Source organism: Tiliqua scincoides, chromosome 9 (genome assembly GCF_035046505.1).
Source record: "Tiliqua scincoides isolate rTilSci1 chromosome 9, rTilSci1.hap2, whole genome shotgun sequence".
In the NCBI taxonomy this organism is placed as follows: domain Eukaryota; kingdom Metazoa; phylum Chordata; class Lepidosauria; order Squamata; family Scincidae; genus Tiliqua; species Tiliqua scincoides.
Genome location: NC_089829.1, coordinates 18,754,497 through 18,770,498, shown reverse-complemented (window position 1 = coordinate 18,770,498; position 16,002 = coordinate 18,754,497). Strand labels below are relative to the sequence as shown.

At 45.8% G+C, this 16,002-nt stretch overlaps 1 protein-coding gene across 1 annotated transcript in view; it reads left to right on the top strand.

Annotated features, from left to right (window-relative positions):
- The window catches only part of GPI (glucose-6-phosphate isomerase), a 32,320-nt gene extending 20,832 nt beyond the window's left edge, over positions 1–11,488 (top strand). Inside the window, exons 8-18 of the mRNA XM_066637449.1 lie at positions 948–992; positions 1,767–1,820; positions 4,128–4,188; positions 5,362–5,405; positions 5,742–5,894; positions 7,597–7,726; positions 8,709–8,785; positions 9,343–9,471; positions 10,105–10,180; positions 10,276–10,342; positions 10,940–11,488. Of these exons, the coding sequence (XP_066493546.1) occupies positions 948–992; positions 1,767–1,820; positions 4,128–4,188; positions 5,362–5,405; positions 5,742–5,894; positions 7,597–7,726; positions 8,709–8,785; positions 9,343–9,471; positions 10,105–10,180; positions 10,276–10,342; positions 10,940–11,063 (960 nt within the window). The 3' untranslated portion in view covers positions 11,064–11,488. The remainder of the gene's footprint in view (positions 1–947; positions 993–1,766; positions 1,821–4,127; positions 4,189–5,361; positions 5,406–5,741; positions 5,895–7,596; positions 7,727–8,708; positions 8,786–9,342; positions 9,472–10,104; positions 10,181–10,275; positions 10,343–10,939) is intronic.
- The last annotated feature ends 4,514 nt before the right edge of the window (positions 11,489–16,002 follow it).

Below are 16,002 nucleotides of genomic sequence, written 5' to 3'. Positions count from 1 at the left end.
TTTTGCACAGAACACTGATGTTCAAAACTGTGTTTGAGGTTTCTTGATGAAAGGATCAGTGATGGCAGGTGAGCTTCCCTGATAGTTCGCTCTCTATTGCAAGCTGTAGAAGAATATTTGGGGTATATTTTCAGTCTGTGTGAAGCAACACTGAAGCCCCTGAACTATACCAGGGGTGCGGGTTTGTGGAACTGATACCCCCCAGGGATATCAAGGGCCCACTGTATACAGAATATGACGTTATTCCTGCTTGTGAGACTTGATTCTCCAACCTCTGTTTTCTGGTCTTCAAACAACCCCATAATTGCTTTCTAAGGAGGTATACCAGAACCTCCAAACAATACAGCCTACCTGCTTCTCCATTCCGCAATGCAAAAGCTACCTCTTTTCACAAAACTTTAAACTTAACCTCCTAGCAGACCCCCAACTGAAGCCAAGCCTAGATAATGGTATAACAGACCTATGATGAATTCAACAGTGTTACCCTTTTGGGACCCCCTTTTTTGTATTCACCCCAATTTTTACACTGTAAACTTTTCATAATAGGTGTCCACAGGGTGTTTTTGTAATGTTGTGTTTCTGAATCTGTAAGCCACCATGACTGCCCTTACCAGGAGATAGGCAGGATATGAATTAAATAAATGGTAGATGGGCACTTGTTGCTTCGTTGCTCAGTAAAGTGTCATGGATGGATAGCACTAAACTAATGATAAAAACCAAGATTAATAACTTCCAGAAAATTGTCCCCCACCATTTGTTTTGTCCTGCTCTTGTGCATTGTTTCTGGTATTTAATGTGAAGCTCCTAACTAGCTTTGTTCAGGGACAGGAAGCTAGAAACCTTCAGCCCACGTTTTCAGTTGGTGTGATTTGGGGTGGGGGAGTCCACTTGCATGGAATGCAAGGAAGGAAGGCTCTTGCTTGATAGTCTCATGTGTTCCTTTTCAGCCTTCTGCTGTGGCCAAGCACTTTGCTGCCTTGTCGACCAATGGGGTGAGTACTTGATTGTATGCTAGCTTATAGAATAGTTTCATGCCAGTGTCTGGGGTGTAAATGGATGATGGAACCATTGAAAAAATTCAAGAGCTTTTGTTGAACACATCTCCTCAAGTTGGTTTTTGTAGTCGCTGTTATATCCCAGGTGAGTCTGCCTTGGGGGTGGGGGGTGGGAATATGAACATTGAGAACTTTTGAACTTTTTGAACTTTTTCCACCTTCAAGTAATTTTCAAAATGCTGCATTAAGGACTTCAAATACAGGGTGACCCAAAAAAACCAGAACCCATAAAAATTTTATTAAATCCTACAAAGGTCCAATAAATTTCAAGGAACTTACTGGACTCAAAGACATATTGGGGAAGATTATTGTTCCAATATTTCATGCACAAAGTCGACTTGTATACCCTGAAAGAAAAAAGATGAAAAATTGAAATTGACAGTTTTATTCAAAGATGTGTGGGTTTTTTTGTTGTTTTTTTGGGTCACCCTATGTGCCTTCCCTTGACTTCCATGGGAAGCTGCCTTGCATGGAATTGGACCATTGGGGCAATTTGTCTAGTCCAATATGACTGCCAACAATTTGCTATGAACTTGTATGTATACAACTCTTCCTAGAGATCTTTTGGTTTTAAAATGGAGCTTCAGTTGTGATGAACTTCAGTGCTTGGGTTGTGAGCATTGTTTCAAAGACTTATTGAAATGAGCAGAAGTGCTTTGATCATCTTCCTGCATTGGCTTGTGATCTCATTGCCCTTCTTTTCTCTTGCAGCCCAAAGTGAAGGACTTTGGAATTGATACTCAGAATATGTTTGAGTTCTGGGATGTAAGTAAATCACTTTCACTGGAGCTTTGTGCGTCGTTGCAGCTGTGTTGCTTGCTCTTCTTAAACTTGGTCATCAGGTCTCCTTTTCTCCCTTCAGCCCCAGCACAGGATGAGCACTGATCTTTGCACACAGTGATGTGCCATGCAGCCTCCTGCACAACAACAGCATCTGGGGACTGGGGCACTAATATAACACTCACAATTAGAAGAGCAATAGAGCAGGATGCCTGATTCATTCCAACATGAGATGTTCAGGGAGGCATCAGAGCAAAGCAGCTGTTTTCAGTTCACGTTGGAGTGGTGCAGAAAGGTGGGGAGCAATTGCTTCCACAAGCCTGTTATGGATGGAAGAGAGACTTAGTCTTCCACCTGGGGGAGGAAAACTGGGATCCAGTCTCTCAAACTTTGTGCATGTCCTGCCCCTTTGGAACTTGTTGTAGTGGGGTAGTGGTTCCCAAACTGCACTGTGGCACCTGAGGGCGCCATAGCAAACTCGCAGGGGTGCCACCATGGGATGGCCACAGTAGCCTCTTCTTCCCGGCTCTTGTGGATACTGCCATCCTGTCTAGGCCAAAATTGGCGCAAGATCTCATGAGATCTTATGTGATTCTACCACACAGTGCAACTGTGACAGGGTGCCAAGAAAGAAGGGTGCCATGACCTCGGTAAGTTTGAAAATCACTGTATTGGAATAAAGTTGCTTCTGACTGCAATGAGGGGAAGGTGGCCATCCTGAGCAAAAGAAGCAGGCTGCCAATCTTGCTACCCTTTCATTCTGGAGGAGTCAGAGAGCAAGCCTGAGAGTCTCGTAACTGACATGCAGAATTTCCTGCCTATTGGCCTTTCTGCAAAGGTCAGGATGGGAGGCCTTTGGCCACATTTGGTCTAGACAGCTGCTGGGTAACAGGAGACAGCTTCTTAAGACTATTATAAGCAGTGACATTTTGCCTGGTGGGAGCCTACCTATTCTAGGCCATGAAGGTCAAATGTTAGCCTGCCTTGGGCTCGCAAGGCAACATGCAGACGATGGACTCATGTTGAAGTTGGTCAGAAATGACCTGACAGCAGAAATTTGCAAGCCCCACCTCCAAGGACTTGGTATTTTGGAATGTGATCGTAATCCTATTGGCACCTGTCACTAAGATTTACAAGAGGTGTATCCTGTGTTTGCATGTGTGTGACTTGGGTCATACCTAGTCTAGGGTATTGTGGCTCCCTCTTCAGTTGTCTCCTACATCAGGGATTCCCAAGCTGTGTCTGCTGGAATAGACTAGCGAGTCAGGGGAAAACCACTGCTTTCCCATGAGAAATGGAACGTTGTGTCCGAAGCAGCCCACACTGGTTGTACAGTGATCTTATTTCAGTCTGTGATGCGCATCTAGCAGGGTTATGTGGTTCTCTTTCCCCTTGGGTTCCCAGATGTGAAATGCCTGTGCAGATTCCTATGTAAATATGGAGATAGGGCAGGCAGTGGGATTGAATCAGCATCCCTGAGAATCCAAGCTAGTAGTTTTAAGACAGCAGCTAGCCCCTCTTGACTGTGAAGCTGTCAAAACTGGAAAGGAGGCTGAATGCAACTTTCTTGGAGGGGAGGATGATGACCAGAGTTCCACCAGACATTTTGCTTCAGAAGCAGAACAAGTGAGGAAAAATGCATTGGTTTTACATCTCTAACCTGTCATGTGGCGCTTCTGAAGTCTGCTAATGAGGTATTTATTCAGGTGGGTGATGCTTTTTCCTTTCCTTGCCAGCAAGGCATAGATGAGCTCAGCTCAGAATTTTTCTCTTTAGCACCGAGCACATCCTGCCCTGCTGACTAGGCATAACACCACTGATTGGTAGGATGGTTGGCAACCTTCAGTCTCGAAAGACTATGGTATAACCCTACAGTACCCGGTATTCCCTGGAGGTCTCCCATTCCAAGTACTAACCAGGCCTGACCCTGCTTAGCTTCTGAGATCAGACGAGATCGGGCATGTGCAGGGTAACAGTTGCTGTCATGGTGGCCTTTATCCAAGACTGCCCTCTGTCATCCCATCAACCCAGTGAGATAGGCTGGGCTGTCAAGGTAGAGTAGGAATTTATCCACATTGCTCCTCAGTTTGCAGTTGACTGCTATGCATTGGCTAACCTATCAAGTGTGACTGTGTTGTGACAAGACCGTTTCTGTCGAAACGTTCCTGAAATGAATCTCTTGGTGCCAGAGCACAGTTCCTGTTGCACATGGTGTATGTCTGACTTGTACTTGGGGAAGAGATTCTTGTAACTCTCCAGTTAAAGCTGTCCAAATTTCTTTTCTCTTTGCAGTGGGTTGGTGGTCGTTACTCATTGTGGTCTGCCATCGGCCTCTCCATTGCCCTGCACATTGGTAGGTTCCCACAGTGCTTATTCCACAGGTGGCACACTATATTTCATTGTTCAGTTTTTTATTTTCTTAATCCTTGATACAGCCTCTTAATTGGGTTTTGCACCAGTTCAAAGCCATCCCTTGAAACCTTCTTGGCTACTAGCCAGGGACCTCTGGAAAGGGCTCATTTCTCCCCACTGTGCTCTCAGAGGCTGATCTGGCCAAATAACTTGAGGAGGAGGGTGCACTACTAAATTCCTTGATGTGTGTTGCTTGTTAGTGGCACCATATCGCTGGAGTTTCTATGGCCACCTTGCTCTAGCTGCTCAGGAAATGTGGGGATGAGCAGATCTCTAATCTGTTCCGTTCTTCCTCCTTTCACTCCTCTCCAGCTGAATGCTCTGCTTGTTGGCTTTTGTTGAACAGGCTGAATTGAGGGATTTGGATTTTCTGTCAGTATCTTTTATTGCTCAGTTGGACAAATCTAGCAACAAAATGGTCAGGAGTGCAACTTAGTATATGGGATGCATATTTATTGCGCCCAGTTCTGGTTGCCGAATCTCAAAAAGGATATTGTGGAAATGCAAAAGATGCAAAAAAGAGTGACTAAAATGATTACCGGTCTGGGGTATCTCCCTTATGAGGAAAGGCTACAGCGTTTGAGGCTCTTCAGTCTAGAAAAAAGGCACTTGAGGGGAGACGTGATTGAGACGTATAAAATTATGCAGAGGATGGATAGAGTAGATAGAGAGTTGCTCTTTTCCCTCTCACATAACACCAAAACCAGGGTACATTTGCTAAAATTGAGTACTAAGAGAGTTAGGACAGACAGAAGAAAGTATTTTACTTTGCATGTAGTTAGTCTGTGGAACTCCTTGTCACAGGAAGTAGTGATGGCATCTGGCCTAGATGCCTTTAAAAGGGATTGGACAAATTTCTGTAGGAAAAGTCCATGTTTTGCAAACCATGATGTGTACGTGCAACCTCCTGATTTTAGAAGTGGGTTACTTCAGAACAGCAGATGTAAGGAATGGCACTGGGATGTGGGTCTCTTGTTGTCTTGTGTGCTCCCCGGGGCATTTGGTGGGCCACTGTGAGATACAGGAAGCTGGACTAGATGGGCCTATGGCCTGATTTGGGAATGGGTTTCCCATCCTGGGGTCTTGATTTTATATGAGTGTATTTTGTGTTTAGGTTTTGACAACTTTGAGAAACTACTTGCTGGAGCCCACTGGATGGTGAGTATTGGTATGGGGTGGTGGTGGGTGGAAATTTTCATAGATCCTGCCCCATGAGGTTTGGAAATGGCTTTCTATGTGGGGAACTATACTGATCTGTTTACTTGCAGACTTGCAACCAAAAATGTAACTGCCTCATCTCAAAACATGGTGTTTTGGAGAAATGTAGATGAAAGTGGGCTAAAATATCAGTGTTTTTCAAAACATGAAATTGACGACTGCTGCATTGCCCCAAGTAACCTCGGGCTTCATGAGCATTTTATTATGGTTCTTAGGGAAGCCCAGGTGCTGTAGGTGTTGTAATCCAAACTTGACTCTCCTGTGTTTGTGTAAAAGGACAATCACTTCCGCACTGCTCCCCTGGAGAAGAACGTGCCTGTGCTGCTGGCCATGCTGGGTGTCTGGTATATCAACTGCTATGGAACTGAAACCCATGCACTCCTGCCCTATGACCAATACATGCATCGCTTTGCAGCTTATTTCCAGCAGGTAAGCTGTGGGATCACCCCCTTCTGCACCAGGTTGATTGTCAAGCACAGCTAATCCGCACCCCCCCCACCCCGGTGCCAGGTGCACAGTTTGAGAATTCTCAGTCTGCTGAAATGGGCTCAACCCACCCAACTTATCTCACTTTTGGAGGTGTGGTTTGCCAAGTCTCCCACCAACAGCCAGTTGCAGGGAGAGGCTGTTCTGCAGGCCTCAACAAGAAGTCCGTGTAGTCCACAGACTGCCTGTGCAGTATGTTCTACACTCACTGCTTCTGGTGGCAGCAGTTCTTGGACCAAAAGAGTTGCCTTCTGCTGACTTGAGTTGGGTCATACAGAAAAGGGCAGCTATTACTGAGGCAGGTTATACAGAAAAGGATAGCTATTACTGAGACGGGTCATACAGAAAAGGGCAGCTACTCAAGTCACTCTCTTGCAAAAGAGGCTTTATAGGGTAGGAAAGGTGCTGAGAGGCTCAATCAAAACAGTTGAGAGTTGAAATACCATCTCTGCCAGGAAAGACTAGCTGAGGTAAATGCTGACTAAAGGGAGACCTGAGAGCAATTCTTAAGTGGTGCAGGGTGTGGGGGAAGTGGATAATCACCCTTGAATTAAACTCATTGGCCAATCTTTTCGTCTGTCCTGCCCTTTGGTTTCAGGAAGCATTGCTCTATACAGTGCATAGCTAACTTCTGAAACTTGCTGCCACAGAATGTGGGGATGTTAACAGTAGATCTCTGTTAACTTACAGCACAGTCCTGTGCATGTCTATGCAGAAGTAAGCCTCACTAAATTCAGTGGGACTGACCTCTCTTAGGTTGCAATCCTACGCCTGACAGTAAAGAGCGTAGTTCATAACAGTAAGTTCATGGGGAGACGTTTGTGTGGTAGTGCCACACTTCCACAGGGGTATTTTGAATACCAGGTGCAGGGAATGGCATGACCATGTGGAGGGCTGTTGCTGTCGGCCATGCCCATAGGCTTCCTAGAACCATCTGCTAAATTGCTGTGTGTAACAGATGTTGATGGCTGCCTGGTCTGATCTATAAGGGCTTTAGCATTCTCACAACCTCACTCCACTTGTAATACACTTGATATACCATATATGTACTTGTGTATAAGTTTATCTCTTGGTTGTCATGGGCACGTTTTAAGCCAAAAATACTAGAATCTACTATGATCAGTGGATAAGTCAGGGTAAGGGGGGGTATGGAACTCTTTGAAAATTACTTGCCAGTAATTGTTCTGAGGCAGCAAAAGTAAGCCAAAAAAGGATCCATATTATCTTCTCCGAACAGGGAGATGAAGGCGCTTATGGGAGTTGCAGCCTTTATGAGAAATATAGTATTATACTTCCATAGCAGCAACCGTCAAAATAACTACAATTCCCATAAGTGTATTCAACTGTATTACTGTTTGGAAAAGGTAAAACAGCTCCGATTTTTGATTTGCATTCTACTGCTGCTTCAGAACAAGTAAAATGGTTTTTTAATCCCCCCTGCATCCTGCTTCTCAGCCCAGTCCCCCCACCTCACCAAGCAGAAACTTTATTGACCCATGTATAAGTCGTTCCATCTTTTCAGGGTCAATTTTAAGGCATAATTTTTTTTTACTTTTGCATGAGTATATATGGTAATCCAAGCTTATTCAGGTTCTTTTTCTAAAAGGAAAAGATGGGACCAAACTTAAGCCCTTCTGCTTCTTAGGGAGACATGGAATCAAATGGAAAATACATCACCAAAACTGGTGCTCGTGTGAACTACAATACTGGCCCGATTGTGTGGGGTGAACCTGGAACCAATGGGCAACATGCTTTCTATCAGCTGATCCATCAAGGTACAGTGAGAAATTAAGAATACTTATACGTATACTGCTTTTCAATGAAAAAGTTCACAAAGTGGTTTATAGAGAAAAATAACTGAATGACTAAATGTCCCAAAAGGACTCACAGTTGGGGGGCAAAAATGCAGAAGATCCCCTAGCAGCAAAGTGTCCACATGTACAGAGCTACATATGGAGTGGATTGGTCCATCTAGGCCAGTGGTTTCTACACCAGGGTCACTGAAGCAGTTGGCACAGGTAGCATCATGGCCTGGCCTGGCCCCTGCTTACTGCCTCAGTCTCTGCTGTGCTGTTTTGTAATGGAGCAGTGGAGTGGGAGAAGCACGACCCCACTCATAAAATGGGGATGGGTGAAAGAGTACTTTTTTGGAGGTACTGCAGTGCTTCACTGACAGCTTTATTCTTTTATTGAAGAGCTGAGGATGGAGGAGGAAGGAAAGCAAATGGGGTGTGTTCAACACCTCTGCCAAAGCTTGTGAGCAGAGCTGATTGCTGGCAAGGGTCCCCCCCTGCCACTGGTTCCTTTACACCAAGTGGTGGTGGGATCCAGTGGGTGCAGAAGAGAGAGTGGTGGTTGCAGCAATAGCGGTGGGGGCTATGTGCCAATAAGCCAAAGCAGGGAGACAGCAGAATTCAAGTGAGGCTCCAGGTCCTGGTGCCACTTGGGCTGGGTCTGGTATGTGCCAGCTGCCTACCCTACCTGAAGATGCCCCAAGTGATGCCCCAATCTTGTGAACCTGCATGCTAGGCAGATGTGCTGTCTCTGACCTCCAGGCATCTGTTGGGGCAAGTCCAAACTGTTAAGGGATCACTGAGTTCACTTGGAGAAGGGCTGCTGCTCTCTTGGCTTTAAGTCATTTGCTTAAAACAAAGCCGTGAAGTAGAACTAGTTAAACGCCTCATTGCCTAGAACTTGTGCTGAGATTGACTGTTTCTCCCTATCCCTGTAAAGCTTTTTATTTCCATTTTCTCGCAGGAACTCGTATGATCCCTTGTGACTTCCTAATTCCAGTCCAGACGCAGCATCCAATCAGGAACAACCTACATCACAAGGTGAAAATAGTTTTTGGATGGTGGCAGTTTCTAGTTTGTTCTGATTACTGATGCAAAACAACTTTCAGTACACTCCCAGCTTACCACATAAACAGGCCCTCTTCCCAGATCTCTGTCTGGAACTACATGCAATACTTTCTTAAAGGGACAATCATGGGAGGAGGGAACCACAAATGTGATTTGTGTAGGGGAATGTGTAGGGGAATGTGATTTGTGTAGGGGAATACAAGGGGAATGTGTGGCTTCCTTTGCCCTCTAGAACAGTGGTGGTATCTAGAGTTGCTGTTTCCTCGAAGTCCTGAAATGCAAACTTAACACTTGCAGTTCCAAAGGGTACTTGCAGCAATATTCAGCTTCTCATTTTGGCACCATAGTCCTCCAGCAGTTAGACACAGTTTTCTGTACAGGCAGCAGAGATTCTTGCTTTACGTACTGCTAGCAAGGTATGTTGTTCTTCCACTGCAGGTTTCTAAGCCAGATACGTGCTTCATGGGGGGAGGGGGCAGGAACAGTTAGGCATGTCCTTCTTACACTGTGCCTTACACTCTTCTGTTTAGATCCTTCTGGCCAACTTCCTTGCTCAGACAGAGGCCTTAATGAAGGGGAAGACGACTGATGAAGCTCGTAAGGAACTGCAGGCTTCAGGGTTGAGTGGGGATGCTCTGGAGAAACTTCTCCCACACAAGGTACCTATGTTGTAGGCAACTTCTGGGTCTCACTGAAGTGTATTGCAGCTGGGGTGATGTTCCAGCTTCACTGTAACTTTTGCTTGGGAATTGCATAGACTTTGATGGTTGGAAGGTGCCCTCTTGTGGTAACTGCAGTACATGCCTAAATTTAGCATTCTGAGTCTTAATACTGAACCTTTTTAACTGGCATAAGTTGATCATAACCTGCTTTTAAAAGTTGTGTCCTTATAAGTGAAAACTCTGAGAGGGACCCCATGCTAGCAAAAAAATTTCATCTGCAAGCCCAACAGTTGCAGTGCAACTATTTGAAGTGGCATAGTTGTGACTGAATAATAGTGGTGTTGGTGTGGATTGTTCTTAGAGTAACATAAGATAAGGCAGGCTTCTTGGCGTAAGAATTTTCAAATTAAAGTCTGACAGAGGAAGAGGCACAAAAGAATGAATATGAGCAGGTCCTTATGTTTCAGTTGGAGCTGGATGTGAAGCCAAAGGTTTAAGGGCTTTGACAGGTGACAACATGCATTGGATTGGTCTTGAGAACAAGGATAAGGTGTCTATATGGTATATCTTGGTAATGGTATATCTGAAAACTGAAATCTTATTTTCTCCCCCCCCCCTTTTCTTTGAAAGGTCTTTGAAGGAAATCGGCCAACTAATTCCATTGTGTTTACTAAACTCAACCCGTTCATTCTTGGAGCCTTAGTTGGTAAATTAAATGTCTTGTCTTCTCAACTTGTTCATGGAATTCATAACTTTATGAGGCTTGCTTGCTAATGATTTCCTTTCTATAACTGTTTACAGCTATGTATGAACACAAGATCTTTGTTCAAGGAGTTGTGTGGGATATCAACAGCTATGACCAGTGGGGGTAAGTGGGTTTTGTGTGTGGTTTTATTTTCTAAAAATGGGTCCCTGTGATGGTTTGGAGTCCCTTCTTTTATGCACTTGGTGGTGGCATCAAGTTGCTGAAGGCACACTGGGAGCTGGTCGTGAGGGTTCAGGGTCAGTTCAGCCACAGGAGCGCTCTGGGCATGGACCTTCTGTTAGGGCCAGGCCTGGCCAACCTAATGCCTCTGTACCCATATCATTTCTAACTACTGAGGATCAATATAGGATCAAAACAGCTTGTTTTGAAATGGAAAGAACAAAAAATGATTCTCCACTCCCCATGAAGAAACTGTTGAAGGGCTTGCACTTTCTTGGGAATTCAATTGTTGGGTTTGTTTGCTAGGTAAATTGCAGTGTGATGCAATGAATAGTGTGTTTTTGTATTTGTATTGAAAAGACCTTGGTTCAAATCACTCTTCAGTCACAAAGCTCCTCATTTGGGTCAGTCTTTCAGTCCCTTTACAGTGTTGTGCGATCGACTCCTTGGAGACATGGCATGATATATGTATACCAGATATTCAGTGTTCTTAGTCTAAACTCTTCCATTTCTCTCCCCTTCATGTAATACACAAACCAGTGTTGAGCTTGGAAAGCAGCTGGCGAAGAAAATTGAGCCTGAGCTGGATTCTGATGCGCCGGTGACGTCCCATGATTCCTCGACCAACGGCCTGATCGACTTCATCAAGAAACACAGAGCCTGATGCTGTAGAATCAGAGGACGGCGACAATCCAACCTTTGGATGCTCAAATCAATGTTGTAGTTGCTGTTTGTCTAGTCATCACTTCTAACCAAAATAGCAGCTCTGGCCACTTCACTTTCTTTCTTTGTCAACAGTTGAGCCCGTCGTGTTGAATGGCGTTGTGAACACAATTTTTTTTAGTTTTTGTGTGACCTGGAAACGGTTTAGTTCGTGGCAGCTGAATTGTAACCCTGTTGAGTGCTCTGTCCTTTACTTCTATGATCCCAGCTCTGCTGTGTGACACCTTGTTGGAAAGCTACACAGTGGACAGTAAAACCCTTTTTCCACACTGTATCTTGCAAAGCCAAGTAAAAATGTGAGAACCCCAGGCTAACTTGTACAAGAGTATACCAGAATTAACTATAAAAACAAAACAAAAAACCTTGTTTCAGGTGTGTGGGTTTAAATACGATAATCTGTCTGAACATTACTTCCTTCTGTTGAATCTCTAATGACTTCAGCGTCAAATTTAATTCTAAGGAATTCTCTTGTCTTCCTACAGAAATAAAGTTTTCAGGCAGGTCTGGGTAGGCTTGGGAACTGCTTTGCTGCTATTCTCCAGTCCCAATTCTTGTGTTCAGGATATTCTAACAGGGTAGGGTGCCAGATCACAGTTGAGGGAACAGTTGTCAGTACTAGCTGAGAAGAGGGGGAAAACTGCCCAGCTTGAGTGCAGAACAGTGCCATGACCCCGATAAAGTATGGGACTGGGAAACCATCAATCCTGCTGCCCTCCTCAGACCCCATCCACCCATTACCTGCCCCATAACACTCTCCCAAGCACTAAATTATTCTTATTTAGAATCTTCAGAATTTTTATATCTTATTAGAAAGCAGAAAAAGTTACTGTGAAGCCTGGCACTTGTGAAAATAGCTAGTGAAAGCTATTTTAGCACTACAGGTGGAGCCTATTTATCCGCATAACTTTCGTCCATAGAGTTAAGCAAAGAGGCTGCAGCCTGATACTTCCAGATGGAAGGAAACTAAGGCAGCTGTTCTCAATCCCCTCCCCTCTTCTCTGTACTCAGCCCTCCTGTTGCCAGCTGTCCAGCTTCTTTCACAGTTGGAATGGTGAGCTTGCTTGGGAAGCCTAGTCCTCTGTGCCTCCAAACATTGCTGCAGGTTCTCCTCCTCCTTTTAGCTGCTGCTGCTCCTGCAGCCCTCCCTGGCCACTATCATGGAAGCTCCTCTGCCCCGGAGCATTCTGGGATGTAGTCCAGCTCTCTGTTCACCCTCACCTGTCTCCAAGGCTTCCCAAGGCTTGCTTTGGAAGGCTTGCTGGAACAGGAGAGCCTGCATCATGGGGGGGGGGGGGGATTGGGCAAACACTCCCTGGGTTTTTTAAAGCAATCCCCTTGCCTCCCCCTCCTGCCTCCCCCCCCAGCCCTCCCTGTTGCCAGCTGTCCCACTTCTTTCACAGGTGGGATGCTGAGCTTTTCAGAGTCCAGCCCTATGTGTTTCTACTCCGAAGTAAGCCCCATTGTAGTCAATGGGGCTTACTCCCAGGAAAGTGTGGAGAGCATCCTAAGCTATATCTCATGCTTTGCTTGGTGGGAAGGCTTGCTTGTGGTGATTGCCTGCATCATGGGGGGGGGGGGGGAATTCAGCAAGCACTCCCTGGGTTTTTTTAAAGCAATCCCCTCTGTTGCTACCACACCTGCCCCTGTGTATATGTGTGAGAGAGAGCTCCACCTTGCTGCACATGTTCTGGTTACACAGGGCTTTCTGCCCTCCCCCCCCCAGCCTCTTTACTGGCTCAGGGGCTCCAGGAATGTTCCTTCAAAAGGGGAACCTCTTCCAGGGCTCCAGGGATATTCCCTGCCTGGGTGAGGCAGAGCCCTTTTGCAGTGTTTTGGGCTGCCTGGAAGCAGAGCAAGAGGCAAGTGAAGGGCAAAGGTGGCAAAGGTGTGTGTGACTTTCATTACCCCTACCCCGTTGAGACAAATCTGCAGATAAAAAAATCCATGGATAAATAGGCTGCACCTGTATTTCTAAGAACCTTAGCAGGAATGGGAATGCAATCTCCTGGTATGTATGCCTGGTATGTAATCTCCTGGTACAGATGCCTCCCCTTTTATCTGGTGGTGTTCCTGGAGGTGTGGAGGAGATGTGGAGGTTCCTGGCTCCTTCCAGGGCTGTGATGGAAATCCTAGTGACACCTTTGCCCTTGGCCCCACAATTGCACCCTAGGTGCATTCTCTTTAGTGAGTGAAAGACAAAGAGCTCTGACCTCCAGAAAGAGCAGCATGAGAGGCATACAATGTGCCCTTTGCCCCTTTACGGACGCTGAGTGCTTTCTTCAAAGTCTGCTTCTCAGTAAAGGTTGGTTATCAGGATAGATGGGAAGCCACTCAGAAAACTATACAAACCATTCACACCGGAATCCCTTAGGTTTATTTGTGTCAAGGAATAACAAGGGTTTGATAATAGGACGTTTGAAAAGAGGTAGTATGGTAGGTATAGGTTGGAGAGAAGAAAGGACTTTATCACATAGTTCATAATCACCAGTGGAACTCACTGCCACAAGGTTCAGTGAAATTTAATTGTGAGTAAACATGCCTAGGACTACATGGTAATATACATTTGATGCTTGCTTGGGATCATCCCATCTTTCCCTTTCTATATATTTGCTTTAAACTCTTGCCATCCTCAAATCTCCAGAAAAGAGCAGGTTCCCTGTCTCTGACAGAACATGCTCCCTCCGTGTGATGAGGGGCAACAGAGCAGATAGCAAGATCCCAAGCAAATGTGAAACTCCTGGAGGGAAACAGGTAGAGGAGAAAACGAGAGAGGGTAAAACCATTCCTAGTTTATTTGTCCCACTGCTGTGAATGTCTCTAGTCTGCATCACACACAATGGCATATGTGCTGTGTGTTCTTCACCCCAACACACAATGGGGACTCACAAAGGGGAGTGTTGAGGATGGCACTTGTCTGTGGATGAATGATTGACAGCTCTTCCAAGATCGGTTGTGTCTCTCACCCAAGGGAAGGACTGCATTAGACAGGATGGCTTTATAGAGGGCAGTTGACCATTACTGTGGGTGGCTCAAAGCTTATTTGGGGGGGTAGTGGCTCAGTACTTGCTCCATATTAGCAAGGACTGCCTTGATTATGCCGATGTGCAAGCCTTTGGCATGAACAGGATGGAAAGGCATTACAGAGCGCAGGCTCTGGGTGTTGGTTTAAGCGGGGCGGCCCAAAGCTTACTACATTTCAGGAGTGGGGCTGGAATTATGGATGCAACCCTGAGCAGCTTGGCAGAAGGGTGGGGCAGACGTGAACAGATGACATGGCCTTTGATAAGCCTTTTGTGGACTTGTCCCAGCAGTCTGGAATGCTTGCTCCTTCTTGCCCTAGCCTGGTGGTCAAATGGTGGCTCTCTGGGGCTTGATGGCTCCTTCCAGGCAGCTTCTTGCTTTGCTGGCATGAAAAGGAAGGGTGTGTATTGATAAGCTGCTTGCTGCACCCTGAGGACCTGGATGTTGAGAATCATTAGTCAGGGAGTTTCTGCTCCTCCTGTCTGCAAAGGTTTGGAGATTTGCCACATCATTTTATGTTTTTCACATTTTATATGGCTCATCCTCCAAGGAGCTCAGGGTAGTGTACATGGTTCCTCTCCTCCTTCTGACCTCAGAACAAACCTATAAAGTTGGTGAGGCTACCACTTGCCTGATGTCTGCTGTGCAGGGCCAGCCTTTCCTGGAAGTAAAGTGAAAGCATCACACTCAGTGGCAAAGGCGAAGGGGCAGCAAACTGATGTGCACTCAGCCTGTTCGTCTGCTACCCTCTCTGGTTGGCAACCGATCCTCTGCTGGCTTCCTGAGAGGAATCTGAAGGAGGATCATGGCAGTGGCAGCTTCCTTCTCTCTCTAGCACTGCTTGAATGGGGGGGAGGGACTGCCTGGTATAGTTTCACAAGGGAGGAATAGATTGCCGCATCTCTAATTGTTTAAGCTTCACTACAGTTTGGCTTCAAGGGGACTCCAATATTTTAGGTGCTCCTGGGAGAGAGGCTTTCCTTGATGGCCTCTTCTTGACTTGGAAGCTGCAAGGAAACCCACCAGTTTCACCCAAGAAAGTGAGTGGAGGGACTGGGTGCTGGCTGTTGGCTATTAGGTGCTTTGCCCTGGTCAATCCTGGTTAGCCATCTGGTCATCCTTTACCTGGTCTGTCACATAACTGACTGCTTCCGGCTGTAGAGGTTAAAACACATGTCAGTTAACATGCAGCAGTGGCAGGACCCTTGGAAGAGTCCCCAGATTCAGAGTCAACCCCAAGGTAATCATCTTGCCCACCAGATTCACTTCCCACAGACCACCATGCCCACAAGACACTCACTTTCATTGGGTGCACGAACTGGCCTGTGCTGGTCACCTCAATCACCCGCTTGCTCCACTTTCATTCTATGCTTGCTGAGAACTAAGAGAAGTAGGGAAGAAAAAAGAAGCATTTTAGTTTACTGGACAGATCAGGAACCCTTCTGGGTAAGATGCTTTTCAACTCCTCCATTGTAGAGCACATTATGAACATCAACTTTTTTAGCTCTCTTGGGGTTCCATCAAGGAGCCCTGGGGACTATATTCATGTGAGACAAAGGGTCAAAAGAATTGTCAGGACTCTCAGTAGAATAAGCTCTGCCCTCCACCCCCAACTGCTCTGTCTCCCCACTCCCAATGAGGTAATACAGAGGTTAAATTCATCTGCACATGAAGGCTATTGAATTGTTGCTGACACTCTTGACAGATGGATCCATCAAAAATTTCTTCCATCTTTTTTTTCTTTTTTTGTTTTGAAAGCCACCCAAGCTAGTGACCAGCACCACAACAGGTAGCCACTAATTCTGTGGAGGTCATGCGATACTTTCTTCCATAAGTACAGCTTCCGTGGATAAAATTAA